The sequence below is a fragment of the Carcharodon carcharias genome, chromosome 11 (genome assembly GCF_017639515.1).
Source record: "Carcharodon carcharias isolate sCarCar2 chromosome 11, sCarCar2.pri, whole genome shotgun sequence".
Classification (NCBI taxonomy): Eukaryota; Metazoa; Chordata; class Chondrichthyes; order Lamniformes; family Lamnidae; genus Carcharodon; species Carcharodon carcharias.
In genome coordinates, this window is record NC_054477.1 from 44,260,834 (window position 1) to 44,279,235 (window position 18,402).

The 18,402-nt window shown below is 45.2% G+C and overlaps 1 protein-coding gene across 1 annotated transcript in view; it reads right to left on the reverse strand.

The window, feature by feature from the left end:
- The window catches only part of rxfp2b (relaxin family peptide receptor 2b), a 192,897-nt gene that overhangs the window by 86,083 nt on the left and 88,412 nt on the right, over window positions 1-18,402 (reverse strand). Inside the window, exon 7 of the mRNA XM_041198672.1 lies at window positions 10,742-10,813. Coding sequence (XP_041054606.1) covers window positions 10,742-10,813 — 72 coding nt within the window. The remainder of the gene's footprint in view (window positions 1-10,741; window positions 10,814-18,402) is intronic.

Genomic DNA, 18,402 nt, shown 5'->3' on the forward strand with positions numbered 1-18,402 from the left:
CCACAATTGGTTAAATTCTGCCTTGATATCACGGGCAGCCATTCTTACTTTTGGAATTCAGCTCTTCTGTCCATGTTTGGATCAAGGCTGTAATGAGGTCTGGAGCTGAGTGCTTCTGGTGGAACCCGAGGATTGGTGAGTAGGTTATTGGTGAGTGAGTGTCAACGACCCATTCCATCACTTGACTGATAATTGATTGATGCAGTGGTGACTGACTGGATTAAAGTGTCCTGCTTTTGTGACCAAGAAATACATAGACAAGTTTTCACTTTATCAGGTAGATGACAGTGTTGTAGCTGGAATAGCTTGGCTGGAGGCATGGCTAGTAATGGAGCACAAGTCTTCAGCACCATAGTCAGGATGTTGTCAAGGTCCATAACCTTTGCTGTATCCAGTGCACTCATCTGCTTCTTGATATCACCTGGAGTGAATAGAATTAACCGAAGACTGGTTTCTGTTCTGGTGGGGGCCTCAGAAAGAGGCTGAAACAGATTATCCGCAGATAGTTCTGGCTGCAGTGGGTGCAAAACATGGCTCTTTAATTGGGGTGAAATACCAAATTTTGAGATGCCGGAGCTCTAAGACAATGTGTTGGCTGTATCATTTCTAAATCAATTATTATGTTGCTTTCCTAAGTATTAATCATTTGAGTCTCCAAAAGTCAGTAAAACTATGCTTTTTAAGCGCCAGTTGGCATTTTATTTTGAACCACATGGCATTTTGAATCATTAGTCTTTAGCATAGCTAGAATTTAATTCTACAACAGTTTAATTATTTAATTCAAGCCTATTAAACACATAGAAACTAGGAGCAGGAGTAGGCCATTCGGCCCTTCGAGCCTGCTCCGCCATTCATTATGATCATCGCAGAGCATCCAACTCAATAGCCTGCTCCCGCTTTCTCCCCATACCCTTTGATTCCTTTTCCCCCAGAGCTATATCTAACTCCTTCTTGAAAGCATACAATGTTTTGGTCTCAACTACTTTCTGTGGTAATGAATTCCACAGGCTCACCACTCTTGGTGAAGAAATTTCTCCTCATCTCAGCCCTAATTGCTCTACCCCATATCCTCAGACTGCGACCCCTGGTTCTGGACTCTCCCACCACCAGGAACATCCTTCCTGCATCTACCCTGTCTAGTCCTGTTAGAATTTTATAGGTTTCTATGAGATCCCCCCATATTCTTCTGAACTCCAGCGAATATAATTCTAATCGACTCAATTGCTCCTCATATGTCAGTCCCGCCATCCCAGGAATCAGTCGGGTAAACTTTTGCTGCACTCCCTCTATAGCAAGTACATCCTTCCTCAGATAACGAGACCAAAACTGCACACAATATTCCAGGTGTGGTCTCACCAAGGCCCTGTACAATTGCAGCAAGACATCCCTGTTCCTGTACTCGAATCCTCTGGCTATGAAGATCAACATACCATTTGCCTTCTTTACTGCCTGCTGCACCTGCATGCTTACCTGCAGCGACTGGTGTAGGAGGACACCCAGGTCTCGTTGCACATTCCCCTCTCTCAATTTATAGCCATTCAGATAATAATCTACCTTCTTGTTGTTGCTACCAAAATGAATAACCTCACATTTATCCACATTATACAGCATCTGCCATGCATTTGCCCACTCACTCGGCTTGTGCAAATCACATCGAAGCATCTCTGCATCCTCCTCACAGCTCATCCTCCCTCCCAGCTTTGTGTCATCTGCAAATTTGGAGATATTATATTTAATTGCCTCAACTAAAGCATTAATATACATTGTGAATAACTGGGGTCCCAGCACCGATCCCTGCGGTACCCCACTAGTCACTGCCTGCCATTCGGAAAAAGACCCGTTTATTCCTACTCTTTGTTTCCTGTCTGCCAACCAGTTTTCTATCCATCTCGATACACTACCCCCAATCCCATGTGCTTTAATTTTACTCGCTAATCTCATGTGGGACTTGTCAAAAGCCTTTTGAAAGTCCAAATAAACCACATCCACTCGCTCCCCCTCATCAACTCTACTGGTTACATCCTCAAAAAATTCTAGTATATTTGTCAAGCTTGATTTCCCTTTCATAAATCCATGCTGACTCTGTTCAATACATGGGGCAGAATTTTCCGTTTTAGGGGGGAGAGTGGGGTGGGCGCGGACCTGATTGCTGCCTGTGATCGAGTCCGCGCCGCCATTTTACACGGGCAGGCCAATTTTACGTGGGTAGCCCAGCGTATTTGCCGACTCCTGTGGGTAGCAGGAGTGTGCAGGCAGCGGTGGGCGTGCACAGACTGTCGGGTCCAATGGCGACCCGGCAGTCTGTTTAAAAGAAGGCCTGGCAGCCTTTTGTAGGCTGCTCACAATGGCCAGTTCGAGGGCGCACCACAGGGGGTCGGGTGAGCAGGCCAGGCTAGAGGGAAGGGCAGAGGAGCAGGCCAGGCTGCAGGATCTGCCACAGGAGCAGGGCAGGCTGCAGAGTAGGTCGGCAGGGGGCCAATGAGCCCATCGTTTTTCAGGTGAATGCCTTGCTGCCCTCCTCGAAGAGGTGGCAGCATAGCGGGAGGCGTTGATCCCCCAGGATGGGAGGAGGAGTCCCCCGCATGACGAAATGTGCCTGGGAGGAGGTGGTGGAGGTGGTGAGCTCCTGCGACGTGGTGCGGCGCACCTGGATCCAGTGCAGTAAGTGCTTCAACGATTTGTTGCGCTCTGGCAGGGTGAGTACCATGTTGGCATTGGGCATTTAACTCAACAGGTAGCCTTAGCCTCTGCAGCATCTGCACCCCACCACCCCCACAAGTCTCACTGTCATGACTACATTGAATCATGTAGGGAATTTTCCGTTCACTGGGTGGGCAAGCAGATAGTGCCCATGCTTAGATCAGCCTGAGTGGTTCATGAGGAGATGAGTTCTCCACCTCACCATGTGTTGCTCCTAGTCACACATGACTAGTCTGGGGGCAACCTGCAGGAGATGCAGCTAGGTGCATACTCAGAACTCTAACACATGCCCTATTCAGGGTGATGAGATTGTGGAAGGGGAGCCTCAAGATCTCGTAGCCAAGAGCCATCTGCTGCCCTTGACGCTTCACGTAGTTACACATCCTTGCTATGGGAGCAAATACCGTGTGGTTCCTAAAGTCATGTACGCAGCATGTGTCCAGGGGGCCATTGGGAGCAGACGTACTATCTTTGTGTGAATGATCAGTAGTAGCGGGGAGAGGAGGCACTAGAGGCCTGATATGGCCCACTGTGGTTGGGGTGTGTGTGTACATGCAGAGTCCATGTGCAATTTGCCGAAATGAATGGTGTTCTCTCTTTCTCAGGAGAAGAATGCTCATAATGCCTTGCAGCATGCGAGGTCTGGAGGCGGCCAGGCACACCTCCTCATTTTAAGCCGCTTCGAGCAGGAGGCCCTTGAGCTGGAGAGGCGCAATGCACCCAGGTCAACTGGTGTCGGTGAGGCTGGGGTGGCACGTCTAGGTATTTGAGGCCTACAGTGAGATCAGTAATGTCCTCCCAACATCCATAGCACTGATGATTGTAAAATTTGTTATTGTTGCAACATTGCTGGGTCATAGAGTCAGAGGTGTGCAGCACAGAAAAAGGCCCTTTGGCCCATCGAGAATGCATGGGTCAAATGTGTACCTAACTATCTAATCCCATTTTGCAGCACTAGGCCCATAACCTTGTATGCCATGGCATTGCAAGTGCACATCCAAATACTTATTACATATTATGAGGGTTTCTGCGTCTACCACCCTTTCAGGCAGTGAGTTCCACATTCCCAACACCCTCTGTGTGCAAAAGTTGCTCATCACATCCCCTGTAAACCTCCTGCCCCATACCTTAAATCTATGCCCCTTATTTACTAATCCCTCCGGAAAAGTTCCTTTCTGTCTACTCTATCTATGCCCCTCATAGGGGCACCTCAATCTCAATCTCAATATGCACCTCAATCGCCTCTGCTCCAGGGGAAATAACCCCAGTCTGTGCAATCTCTCTTCATAACTAAAACTCTCCAGGCCAGGCAACATCCTGGTAGATGTACTCTGCACTCAATAACAAAAATAGCTGGAAAAACTGAGCAGGTCTGACAGCATCTGTGAAGAAGAAGACAGAGTTAACGTTTCAAGTCCGTATGACTCTTCATCGAAACTAAAGAGAAATAGAAATGAAGTGAAATATAAGCTGTTTAAGGGGGTGGGACAGGTGGAGCTGGATAGAGGGCCAGTGATAAGTGGAGGCAAAGGAGAGATTGCCAAAGATATCATTGATAAAAGGTCAAAGGGGTGTAGACAGTAGCAGGTGAAGGATGTGCTAATGGTGACATTAAGGGTAGAAAGCAGGATGAGCAAGTGACAGATAGCCCTAATGGGGGCGAGGTGGGGGGGAGGGGATCGAATTAGGCTTAAAGGTAAAACAATGGATGGAAGTAAATTTAAAAGTAAATTTAAAAACAATAATAGAAATAGGTGGGAAAAGAAAAATATATTTAAAAAATATATAATAATTATTAGAAAAAAGGGGATCGGAAAGAGGATGGGAATGGAGGAGAGAGTTCATGATCTGAAGTTGTTGAACTCAGTATTCAGTCCGGAAGGCTGTAAAGTGCCTTATTGGAAGATGAGGTGCTGTTCCTTTGGTTTTCATTGAGCTTCCACTAGAACATTGCAGCATGCCAAGGACGGACATGTGGGCATGAGAGCAGGGTGGTGTGTTGAAATGGCAAGTGACATGGAGGTCTGCGTCATGCTTGCGGACAGACTGAAGCGGAAGGTGAAGAGGAGACCACATTGGGAGCAGCGAATGCAGTGGACTAAATTGAGGAAAGTGCAAGTGAAGCGCTGCTTCATTTGAAAGGAGTGTTTGGGCCCTTGGAGGGGGGAAGTAAATGGGCAGGTGTTGCACCTTCTGCAGTTGCATGGAAAGATACTGTGGGAGGGGGTTGAAGTGTAGGGGGTGATGGAGGAGTGGACCAGGGTGTCCCAGAGGGAATGGTCCCTATGGAATGCCGACAGGGGGGTGAAGGGAAGATGTGTTTGGTGGTAGCATCATGCTGGAGTTGGCGGAAATGGCGGAGGATGATCCTTTGAATGTGGAGGCTGGTCGGGTGATAATTGAGGACAAGGGGACCTGGTTCTGGGAGGGAGAGGAAGGTGTGAGGGTGGATGCACGGGAGATGGGCCGTTCAAGGTTGAGGGCCCTGTCAACCACTGTGGGTGGAAAGCCTTGGTTAAGGAAGAAGGAAGACATGTCAGAAGAACTGTTTTGGAAAGTGGCATCATTGGAACAGATGCGACGGAGGCGAAGGAACTGAGAGAATGGGATGGAGTCCTTACAGGAAGCAGGGTGTGAAGAGCTGTAGTAGAGGTAGCTGTAGTTGACTACTAGTAACACAACAGCCTGATATAGTCATACTCACAGAATCATACCTTTCAGATCATGGCCCAGACACCAACATCGCCATCCCTGGATATGGGCAGCACAGTGATTTACAGTCGGGCGGAAGTTTCCCTGGGAGTCCTTAACATTGACTCTGGACTCCATGAAGTCTCATGGCATCAAGTCAAACATGAGCAAGGAAACCTCTTGCTGACTACCATGTATCTTGATGATGAATCAGTTCTCCATATTGAACACCACTTGGAGGAAGCAATGAGGGAGGCAAGGGCACAGAATACACTTTGGTTTGGGGACTTGGATGTCCATCACCAAAAGAGGTGCGGTAGCACCACTACTGGCCGAGCCTGAAAGGACGTAGCTGCTAGTCTGGGTCTGCGGCAGGTGGTGGCGAAACCAGCAATGCAACCTGCATTGTCATCGAAAGGCTCCTAACATGTCTCAGCTATGCATGTCTCCTCATTTGGGAATGCACAGTTCAGTTGGGTGCCCCTTTAATTGCCACTCCCTCCCCCCCCCCAGTGCATGCACCTTCCCTCCAATCGGCCCTCAGAGTCCTGACCAGCAGAGTATCTCCTCACTTTAATTTTGTACTGCATCATCGTTGCAGGTAGGAAGATGGTATTGCTGAGGTCTCACTACCAGCCCAGCTTGGACTCTCCCCGTGCGAGTGCGGAAATCCCTGGCGCTGAGTCTGAGTTGCCGCGAGGGCTGTGCGATGCAAGGTAGGTGAATGAACCTTGAAGTCACAGGCGAAATGCAGGTCACTAAGTCTACATCGCTTATATACTGTTGTGAAACATTTCAGTTTAATTGGGGAGGCGGTGGCATAGTGGTATCGTCGCTGGACTGATATTCCAGAGATCCAGGGTAATTCTCTGGGGACCTGGGTTTGAATCCTACCACAGCAGATACTGGAATTTGAATTCAATAAAAATCTGGAATTAAAAGTCTAATGAGCCCATGAAAACCATTGTCATAAAAACTCATCTGGTTCACTAATGCCTTTTAGGGAAGGAAATCTGTCATCCTTACCTGGTCTGGCCTACATGTGACTACAGACCCACAGCAAAGTGGTTGACTCTTAAAATGCCCTCTGAACAAGGGCAATTATCAATGGACAATAAATGCAGGCCTAGCCAGCCCACGTATGCCCTGTTGCGGTGGGGGGGGTGTGATGATTCTGGAGACCAACCCTTAGGCAGACGATTACAAACTGGTTTTACGATGATGTAAAATCGATTTTTATCTTATCGCGATGTTTTCTGCTCCCACCTGACTTGTTGCCTACCGCGGGAGGGAGCAGAAAATCATGGCCTAGGTCACTGATATTCAAGAAACTATATCTACAGCTGAAAAATAAAGATTATTGATATGCTTAGAAGCTCAATACTAGTATTATGCACTGCATTAATTGAAGGTGTAGCTATAATAAACAAAGTTTATATATGTACCATGTTATAAAATTTAATGCCTAATTGTGTTAAATGTTCTGCAATACCTTTTTCTAATACTCAATACCAAAATGTTAAAATAATACACAAGCACAAATAACTGTCGAGTGGTAAATATGTTGCACTAAAAGCAATCAAATACTGCTGCTTCTCAAAAGTGACAGCCAAAGATCGAGACACTCATTTGTACTTATGGTGAATGAAGGAGACAATTAATTGTTGACTAGTTACAGTTATTTTGCATATACAACACAATATACTTTTAAAATGGAAGTAAACTATCTTTTAACTTGCAGTTTACTGAAAGTTAGTAAATCAATATCCAATGTCATTTCAATTCAAATAAAGAGCGGAAGTTTGGGTTTTGTAATATGATTATGCGGATAAATATTTCTAACACATAATACCTTTTAGTTGTAAAATATTCCCCTTACATCATTTAACAAAAGGCAACACTAGGGTACATTCACTCTGTTTCTAATGCAATTTAATTTGCTTCATATTTCTTCTGTTCCAAAACAATGTTGACAAATGGACACTACCAACTCTGCAACATTTGCTCCAGTAGGCTGCATCAGACTTCCCCTTTGCTACAAATTATTAAACATCACCAAGGGAATGTTTGACAAGTTCAATCTTTTATCTTTTTACCTGTGAGGCATGCACAGCATCCAACTGCAGACAGACAAGCTTTTTTTCCTGCTGTCAAACCTTTAATTATTGCCCCTGTGTTGTTTCTGTTAGAAACGTTATGATCAATGAAGTACAGGACTCCACACTGCGATTAAATTTATGTCCTCTTGTTCAGGCTTTTCAACAGGAATGCATGACAATTCTGTTATTGTTTGTTGTTTTCTTGCCCAAGTTTGTCCATCCATTTCTTGCTTGCTGCAAGCTGCCCTTCCAGGTAAAGAACTTATGTTTCCTTCATGTGCAGTTCATGGGAATTTTTCTGCCTGGTTTCCTAGAGGTTTTTACATTGTTCTATTAGGTTCTGGTTCGCCGTTTCAGAGCACTTGTTTCAGCCTTCTCAAAACCTCAGAATAATTTTGAAAATTCTGTCCTGAATTCTTTCGGTTTGTCTTTGCTTCCCAATTTGTTTACTTTAGATCTGTGCAAGCTTTTTGGCTTAACACTGAACACTCTTGGTTTTGGATCACATACAAAGTTTCTATGATTTCTCTTCCTTTGTATTGAAGTTCAGCAGTCAACTGTCCCTTGACCTTCAGCTGAATGCCTCCTGGACCATGGAGTCATATGGTTGATGGATGGAGGGAGTCTTGCTTTAGCAACTGTTATGTGTCTGAAAGAGCTGAAACTCTTGGTCCAGTATCTAATTTGAATTTGGTTTTATGTCCGTTGAACGTAATGCTTGTACTTCAACAGTTCCTATTAGATTCTGTGATTTCTCCCAAGAATGGCACTTTTTTCATGCCTTTTCTCATCTTTAATTTCTTCAATGCCACATGTTTTAATTAGTTTCTCCTTAAATTTCTGTTTTAGGAGCTTTTTGCCGTAGCATAGAGATTTCAACATCATCTCCTTTTACAGGAATGGCATTCTGCATTTTGAGCGGGGCATTCTTTGCACCAGTGCAGCCTTTTCCCACCATATCTAGAATACTGAGTAATGATAGCTACAGCACCCTCTTCACTGTTTCCCTGTTTTTCTGTAGGTGCACTGCTACTTGTGTCCTATAAACTGCACTGTGCCTGTTGTTTTTCTCTATGAAACCTCCCTGTCACCTCAAATAAATACACAATTTTGCTTTCTCTCTCCTGTCTGCCTTGCTTACTGCACAGCCATTGATAGCATTAAATCCTCCCTTGACTGTAGAAAATCTGATAAAGTCTCCCCTAAGACTCCTACAACAATGTGATTCTGAATTAATTGATCTTTCAGGGCTCCATATTCACAAATCTCAGCGAGTCAATACAAATCGTTAATGCAGGGATCTGAGTTCTCTCCTGATCTTTGGGTACATCTATTGAACTTCGCCCTTTCTATGATAGTGTTCGTTCTAATGCTGAAACGTGTATCAAAGGCTTTTATAACCTCTTTGAATGTCACTGTCTCTTCATTTATACCCTGTCTAACATTATGTCATCTGCACTACTGCCTATGGCATAGAGAAGGGTGTTGATCTGTTCCTTTCTATGTTTCTCTGCTAATCCCAAAGCAGGTATGGACCTGATAAATCTACAACACCAGTTCTGCCACTTCTCGGCTTCATCTTGGCCTTCCACGTGTTTGAAGCACTTTGGTAAGGGTAAGATTTTCTCCATGGTTTTTCTTCACTCTAGCCTTTCTTTGAGTTCTGTTTGCATTTTTCCTACACTGTCCTTGTCCTGCAATTGTTTCTCCTGCTGCTCCTTCCCTTCTCTTGGCTCTTGATGCTTTATTGTCTTCTGTCACCATCTGTTATCATTGTTGTGGGTCTTAGATGAGGTTGTCCTTGGTCAGAATTGATAGGGGGCTGCTGGAGCCAAGGCTGTTGGTAAATTTTACCTTTTATTGAACATCCTACCAACTATGCACAGTAGAAGACTTCGCATGAGAGATCTATCTTTCAGCATATTCTGTTGTCATGTGATCTTACATCACTGATGATATAGATTGTCCATTTACATATATAACATTAACCTCTTACACTATACTGTTGAAATTATATTTGCATTCATCAGGACCTGAAGAGATATCTTTAATTTCATATGTTGATTTACTGCCCCTGAAGTGTGCTGCACCTGTTCTAGGCTATTAAAATAGTCCTAGAAGCCCCTCTGATGCAGACCCATTTCTGGCTGGGCCTTGTGCCTGCAAAGCAGATGCACATTTGAATAAGAAGAAAAAATGCTGGAAAACTCAGCAGGTCAGGCATTATCTGTGAACAGCAACAGAGTTAATGTTTTAGGTCAAAAAATATGGAAAACACACCTGCACTTTAGCCTGCACCCAGAAACCAGCAGCCCCTCTAATTAGCTAGGGTCAGGGGACAAGCCATTGCATCATATTTCACAGGATAACATCCTATGACATTGCTATACCAGCATTTTATCATTTCATAACAAATCAATAGGCATGCTGTACTGTACCAAGGTTCGAGCCAGCTACAATATGCAATGCTAGTTCTCAGAAAGTCACATGAAATATATAATTCTCTTTTTCAGCATTTATTGTCTATTTCATTGCATGACATCACTTCCCTAACCTCCACCCTATCTATCCCTCTCACCCACACCATAGTTGGTGTACGGGGTAATTTTAGAAATTAGTACTCCTGGCAAGGAACTTCACCTACTGGGAATGCTTATCAGGAATATGTCTGGACATTATGATTTTCCATCCATTTGGGCAGAAATTCACATCCAAATTGCCAACATGTGTTCTCTGTAATGAAGCTCTGCACCAGGAATATGATTTTGTAAAATTATTCCCATAATGCCAAACTTGTCCATGAAGGTAAGGTGCCTCATTTCTAACTGCACTGGTTAATTGGTATGATGAGTTAACCTTACATTATGTTTTGGTGCTTCAGTTTGCTGGATATGGAAGCAGAAAATCAAGTATAAATACTTAAATTCCAAAGGTCAGGCATTGTACCTAACTTATCAACTAATTACCCTTAACATGCGTATTGAAAATCTAGGTCAGACAAAAAAAACCTCTTCACTAGCTAAAGGACATTTAAAAATTGAAGTGTCTATGTGGTTATAATATTCCATTTAAAAATAAATGTTTATCCTATTAACCATTTAATCAATATGTACTGAAAAACATCTCATTAAAAATGCTTTGAAAGTTATTTAAAATAAATTGTAAATGATCACGCTATAACATATATTGTAAAATTGATGGTACCACACTGCAGCCAGTAGAGAAGTACTTTGGGACTGGTTGATACATACAAAAGTTCCAGTTTATGAAGGTCTTGAAATATTCTTGGTTTCAGAGCTGTGATTCGATTTTGACTGATATACCTAGAAAACAAAATGTAAAATGCGATCAACTAACCTTGCAGACAAGGCTATTTTAATTATTTATAGTAGATTCATAAATGTTAAAAAATTGAAGATGATAATAAACCACAAAAAAAACTTCTGAAGAAGAGTCAGATAGACTCGAAACGTTTACTCTGTCTTTCTTTCCACAGATGCTGTTAGACCTGCTGAGCTTTTCCAGCAATTTTTGTTTTTGTTTCAGATTTCCAACATCGGCAGTATTTTGTTTTTATCTTAAATAATAAATCATCCAGAATACATTGCTAAATTGCATTGTAGTGCAAGATGCAACACTTGAGGAATGAAGTCACTAATTGACTACTATCCTAAAGAAAAATATATTTCCAATAAATTTACTAAGGAGGCAAAGAAAGCCACAATAGAGGTACTCTTTGTCCATTAAATATAAATAGAATAAGTTGATAGCTATTCTTTCCAAAGACAACCTAAGAAGACAAAATAGCTGGAGGCAAAAATGTTAAAGTTTATGCAGGAATTTTTTAGGAATGAAAAAGCCTAGCTTTGCAAAAATAGCAGATTTGTTAACACATAAAGGTAAGTGATATCAGGCCAGAGCTTGCATGGTAATTCCAGCTGGACACCAGTAGGGCTCAGTGTTGCTATGATTGTTTAATTAAATAGTGCAGAAATAAAGGCTTTCAGCAATCATCACCCTGTCATTAAGCGCCATTAAAGCCAATTATTATAAGTGTTCCCACAATATATTAGGACAAAAGGTTTGTAAAATGGTTGAATTCTTGTCCCCAGGACTCCAGACAATCATTTGTACTACAATTTGGAAGCGAGAGTAAAACTCCAGCTCAAACCATGCTCTATGGTGATGTTTTCACTTTTTTTCAGTGTCAGCAGTAAACATGGGCTGGGATTTTTCACCCCCACCCGTGGTGGGTGTTATTGTGGGCGGGAGTGGAAAATATCACGAGAAGGGCAGAAATTGGTTTCACGTCGTCATGAAACCAATTTGCAATTGCATGCTCCAGCCTTCAATGGCGGGCCGCATTTCCCTCTGCGGCACGTTGGTAACATCATTTCAATAAATTTACATCTCATTATAAGGACTGGTCGCCGGAATCATCCCCCCATGCTGGATCATCAGGGCACGTTGGCGTGAAGTTAGAATGATGGCCGGAATTTTCCAGCCCCTCCCCAAGCCGAGGTTGGTTCCACTGCAGCAGGGCCGGCAAGCCATTGAAATCGGCGGGACTGGAAAATCCCGTCGGCGTGAGGGGCTGGAAAATTGCAGCCAACGTGTTTCACAATGGTAAACAAGCGACGTGCAGCTGGCGACCTGCACTGCGCTTGTGAGCTTGTGACTTAGATGTTCATTCCCTTAACTTGCGTTGTGCAGTGTTTACGGTAGTCAGCGCCATGTATCGCAAGCAGCACCACATCACTTTCAGGGGGTTGTCAAAGGGAACCTATCTGCCAGACCAGCGGTAAGGCAGGGGTGGGTTTTCATGGGCTGTGGGGCACAGGCTCCACTGGGGAAGAGGGGAAACTGGCCTGAGGTATGGAAAGGGGCTGTATGGCAAGGGCTCCACTGGAGAGGGAAGAGTGGGGAAGATTGCACTCAGGCAAATGACTGGGGGGAAGTTGCAGGGGTTAGTGTCCTCAGCGCCAGGATTGAGAGAATGTGTTACAGGATGACAGAAGCCACTTGGAGCCAGAATGGGAGCATCGCTGAGTGAAGAAGCGTCTCAGTTTACATGTTGACCTTGCAACAACTGTCCTTGTCCCAGTCCAGGGAATATATGTTTAACTGTGCAAATGTTTTTAAAATAGGGAAGGGTGAGGTCCACACAGGGTATAGGCACCTCAAGATATTTGAAGGAAAACAATGGATATCCACCACAATCACGATGGGATCAAAGAGTACAGGGAGAAGATTGAGAGGTCTTGGAGGGAGGGAAACCCGAACATTAAGCTCCTCTGAGATGATGGGAGGGGTTTTCACACTCACACAGGGAGGGTCCAAGCTGGTCTGGCAATGAGAGCACAGCATGACCATCTTCCAACCTGCAGCAATGGAGCAGTACAAAGTTAAAATGAGGAGAAACTTTGCTGGTGAGGGCTCTGAGGGCAAATAGGAAGGGCAGGTGCATGCACTTAGGTGGGTTGATTAAAAGGGCACTGAAATGAACTGTGTAATCTGAAATGAGGAGAGATGCACAGCTGAGAAATGTAGGAGCTTTTCAAGGACAATGCAGAGAATCAGGAAAGTGAAGCAATAATGTGTATTCACGCAAAACTAATCCCGCAAAGCGGCACTAATTGATCGCCTTGTATTAACTCCCTGCTCACAGTATGGAAATTCCCCAGAGTGATAATGAACTCCAGAGCAACTGGGCAACTGGACAAGCTTCAGATGCATGTGAGATGTGTGGCACTCGCAGCTTCACAGAAGAGAAGACTCAGGCTCCACTCAAATAATCTCATTTCCTGACTAAACATTTACTCTTATGTTTATTCCAAAGAGTGCAGTACTGGGGTTCAGTGAATAAGGATCCCAGTGCCTGGAATGAAAGCAGCAGATCCAAGTGCCTGGCCAAAGTAATCTTATAGCAGTCGGTCATGTAAATGGCGGGGGCGGGCGGAGGGGAGGAAAGAAGCACTTTTAAATGCACCCTGCGCTGGCCAGGATTTTAGGGGCAAATAGTTGCTGACGCTGGAACAAAGCCCTTGAACTCACATTCACTGATGGAGACTAATGCTGACTTTTGTCTGTTTCTCTAGATACTGCAAAGAGGAGGGCATCAGGAAGATGGAGCATGGGTTTATTGGAGCCTGCATTATCACATATAGGCAGGAGCGAAGAAGGGGAAGATTACAATGGAGGCACCTGGCTCAACAAAGGGAGGATCAAATCCCTCAAGACATAGGGATAGCAGGGTCCCCACTGGATGCAGAAGATGAGGCTCACAGAAATGTTATACATAGGCGGATTGCAAGACCAAGGGTGTACAGACCTTGCACATTTTAACTGCATGAGTGAGAGACAGTGTCGCTGACACCTCCACATGTCCAGGGATCCGGTGACTCACATTTGCCACATTCCCCAGGGATTGGCACCATGGCGACTGGATGGGCATCCATTGCCAGTGGCTCGGTAAGTAACGGCCGCACTCAACTTCTATGCCAGTGGCTCCTTCCGTGGCTCCACTGGGGACCTCTGCAGGATCTCTCAAGTGCTCATGCACAAATGCATACATGAGATCACAAACGACCTTTTTGCCAAGGCCCACAATTATATCAGCTTTAACAGAGATCAAGCAAACCAGGATGCCAAAACACTGGGCTTTGATGAGACTGCAGATTCCCACAGGTCTGAAGCAGTCCATGTCCAAATGCAGCAAGATCTGGACAATATCCAGGCTTAGGCTGACAAGTAGCAAGTAACATTCACGCCACATAAATGCCAGGCAATGACCATCTCCAACAACAGAGAATCCAACCATTGCCCCTTGACATTCAATGGCATTGCCATCACTGAATCTCCCACTATCAACATCCTGCAGGTTTTTATTGACCAGAAACCGAACTAGATTAGCCACATAAAAACTGTGGCTGCAAGAGCAGGTCAGAGGCTAGGAATCCTGTGGTGAGTAACTCACCCCCAGACTCCCCAAAGCCTGTCCACCATCTACAAGGCACAGGTCAGGGGTGCGATGGAATACTCTCCACTTCCCAGGATTAGTGCAACCCCAACAACACTCAAGGAGCTTTACACCATCCAGGACAAAGCAGCCTGCTTGATTGGCACCCCATCCACAAACATTTACTCCCTCCACTACTGACGCACAGTGGCAACAGTGTGTACCATCTATGAGATGCACTGCAGGAACTCACCAAGCCTCCTTAGACAGCATCTTCCAAACTCATGACCACCACCATCTAGAAGGACAAGGGCTGCAGACAAATAGGAACACCACCAACTGCAAGTTCCCCTCCAAGCCACCCGCCATCCTGACTTGGAAATATATCGTCGTTCCTTCACTGTCGCTGGGTCAGAATCCTGGAACTCCCTCCCTAACAGCACTGTGGATGTCCCTACAGCACATGAACTGCAGCATTTCAAGAAGGCAGATCACTACCACCTTCTGAAGGACAATTAGGGATGGGCAATAAATGATGGCTTATCCAGCAATGCTCGCATCCTATGAACAAATAAAAGATGCAGGGAACGATTGACTGCACTCATGTTGCTATAAAAGCTCCCTAGCAACAGGCACTCCAATACATAAACAGGGAAACGAACCAGCCGATCAATGTATAGGTGGTCTGTGAACATAAGAAAATTATCATGCGTCTTGTCTCCAGATACCCAGGACACATCCAAGACTCATACATCTTGGGTAGTTCTCAGATCTTTGACGGACCACACAGGATCCAGGGCTGGCTCCTTGGTGACAAGGGGTACCCACAAAGGACATGGCTGATGAAGCCTGTGCAGTGACCGCAGAATCCTGCGAAGAGAAGGGACAATGAAGCTCATTCCGCTACCCAAACATTGGTGGATCACACCAGAGGCATCTTAAAGATGCGCTTCTGATGCCTGGATAGATCCAGCGGAGCATTCCAGTATGCTCCCCAGAGGGTCTCATGGATCACTGTGGCTTGCTGCGTGCTGCACAACCGAGCACTGCAAAGGGGAGAGGACTTGCCAGATATAAACATAGAGGAGCTGCACGTCTCCTCTGATGAGGAGGACATAAAAGTGGATGAGGGTATTGAGCTTGAGGAAGCCGAGGCTGTTGGGGAAGGGGCCATATCACGGGTCAGACAGGCAGGCATGTATGTGAGGCCCTCACAGCTACTAGATTTTATGAGGAGGATGACGAGCTGCAGTGTGTACCCTCTTGGGCAACTGCCCTCCATCATCGGCCAGCATGAACACCAGTGTAGCTATTCCTCTCATTTCAACCATGCACTTCAATATGAGAGTGAATAGTTAACATCAAGCACACTTTGTCCTGATCCTTTGAAGGATGACGAAGCCTCAGGAGCATGTGAGTGTTTAGGTGATGAGACGCACAGTGCTACAACCCAACATTGTGACGAGAGTCTTGTTGTAATACAGAAAATAACAGGTTGAGAAATGCTCAAGATTGTAGGCTCGAACACCAGCTGTGTGGCTGAGAAGGGCTGAGCTTAGGCATCTTGAGGTGGCAAGTGCTCCCACTTATTAGTGAGCTTAGCAGATGTACGCTCAAAGTCAGAAATGCCTTTGGCAGATGGTGCAAACGAGATCTGAGTATGGGCTCATAGCATGAAAACCCTGCTAGATGTCAGAGCACATGGAGTTGCACGATATATGACCCTTCTCCATGCGTGAACATTTCTCTCCTTGTGCATTACACCTCCACCCTTCAAGAATGCAGATGAGATTGGGGAACACCTCTGATTCAATCTTACACAACCAAGAGTAAACATGACATGACCCTGCAAAGCATGTGAACGTGGTTCCTTCCACAAGCACACTTAACATTAAAGTCGAGGCATCGTGATGACGAGAATGATCTGAAAAAGGGCCACATACTGTGATAATATGGAAGCACATCACATAGACGAGCGACCCATGATAGCGACATCCGTACTTAGTGGGGGAAGGGACCATGGTGTCACACTTGATTGACAGCAACACAGCTCATCATAAAAGGAGGCATACACAAGAGGAGATGTGAAATGGATGTGATTCTATTTACATTTGTGAACATTATATACATGTTGTGAACACCCGTGCCACTGTTGTGCTCTTAATTTCTTTTAACTTTCCTAACCCTACTGTTACATCTGGGTACTTCGCCGACATCCACAGTGGAAGTAGAGGAAGCCTGCTGACTGCTACACCCTGTTGACTGTGGTGACTTTGGTGGGAACCCTTTGGAAGGCTGAGATCTGGAGGGCCCTGGCCTGCTTTGGGTATCCTGTGAGACAGGTGCCTTTGAAGCTGGAGCGGATGTGGTCAGAGGAAGAGGGGATTAGGATCAGCTGGACAGTCCTAAGTGTATGGCCCACGAGCTGCTGGTCCTCCACCCTATAGGTGCCCAGGGGCCCCTGGCTGCTGCCATCAGGAGAAGGGGCAACTGGAGTGAGGCCTGGGTGCCCACCCACCTCTCGCATAGCCACTGATGGATGCCACCAATGGCTACAGAGATGGAGTGTTGCTCCTGCAACAGTGCAGGACCAATGTCCTGGACCAAGGTCTCCAGAGTGGTCGCCATCCTACCAGGCATGCCAATGCTATCACGTCAGATTCCATTGTATGTTGCAATCTGAGGAATGCAGCTGACATCCCTTCTGGAAGGTCCCATGATTGTCACTGCAGCTTCACCAACTGATTTAGGACTGAGTCCGAAGGCTTGTCATCTGACTCAATCTCCGCAGATTCCTGGCCTCCAACAGTTCTCTGAGTGTAGATGACCTCGGATGTCCCTACCTCCACCTGCTGTGGACCAGGTTGTGTGCTATGCTCACCAGATTGTGACCCTGAGGTTATTCTAAAAATAGGTCCCACTGAGGTGTGTGTCTCTGTGCTGCTAGGGGTGTGGGTGAACGCTGTGATGGGTCTCCAGTGGTGCTGTCCTCAGGTTCCTCATCTGAGGTGTTGTCGGGGCTTGAACTAAGGGCCTGGCTGGTTGGGGGCCTCAGGCACTTGGCAGGGGTGCCTATGTAAGAAAGTAGAGATATGTTCTACAAGCACAGTGTAGACATGCCTCCACAAAGAAAAAGGGTGGTACTGCCAAATCTAGAGCCCCCTGGTTATTCAGAAGCATACAGGGTAAGATAAAGTAGAAAAAGAAAGCTTATGACAGTCACAGAAGCTTAATACCGTAGAAAGCCTAGAGGAGTATAGAAAGTACAGGGGTAAAGTAAAAAAGGAAATTAGGAAAGCAAAGAGAGGATACGAAAAAATATTCACAGGTAAAATAAACAAAATCCAAAGAAGTTTTACTGGTACATTAAGAGCAAGAGGAGAACTCAGGCAAGGGTAGGGCCTATCAGAGATGTACATGGTAACTTGCGTGTTGATGTTGAAGAAGTGGGCAGGGTTCTCAATGAGTACTTTGTATCTGTCTTCATAAGGAGAGGGATGATGCAGACATTCTAGTTAAAGAGGAAGAGTGTGAAATATTAGATACAATAAGCACAATGGAAGAGGAAGTACTGGAGGGACTGACATCCTTGAAGGTAGATAAATCACCAGGGCTGGATGGACTGTATCCCAGGCTGTTGAAGGAAGCCAGCGAGGAAACAGCAGTTGCTCTGAGGATTATTTTCCAATCTGCACTAGAAACAGGCGAGGTACCAGAGGATTGGAGGTCTGTGAACGTTGTACCATTATTTTAAAAGGGTGCAAGGAATAGGCCTGAAAATTATAGGCCGGTCAGTCTGACTTTGGTGGTGGAAAAATTACTGGAATCAATTTTGAGAAACAGGATAAACTGTCACTTAGAAAGGCACGGATTGATTAGGGATAGTCAGCATGGTTTTGTTGGGGAAGATCGTGTCTTACTAACTTAATCGAATCTTTTTAAGAAATAAGAATG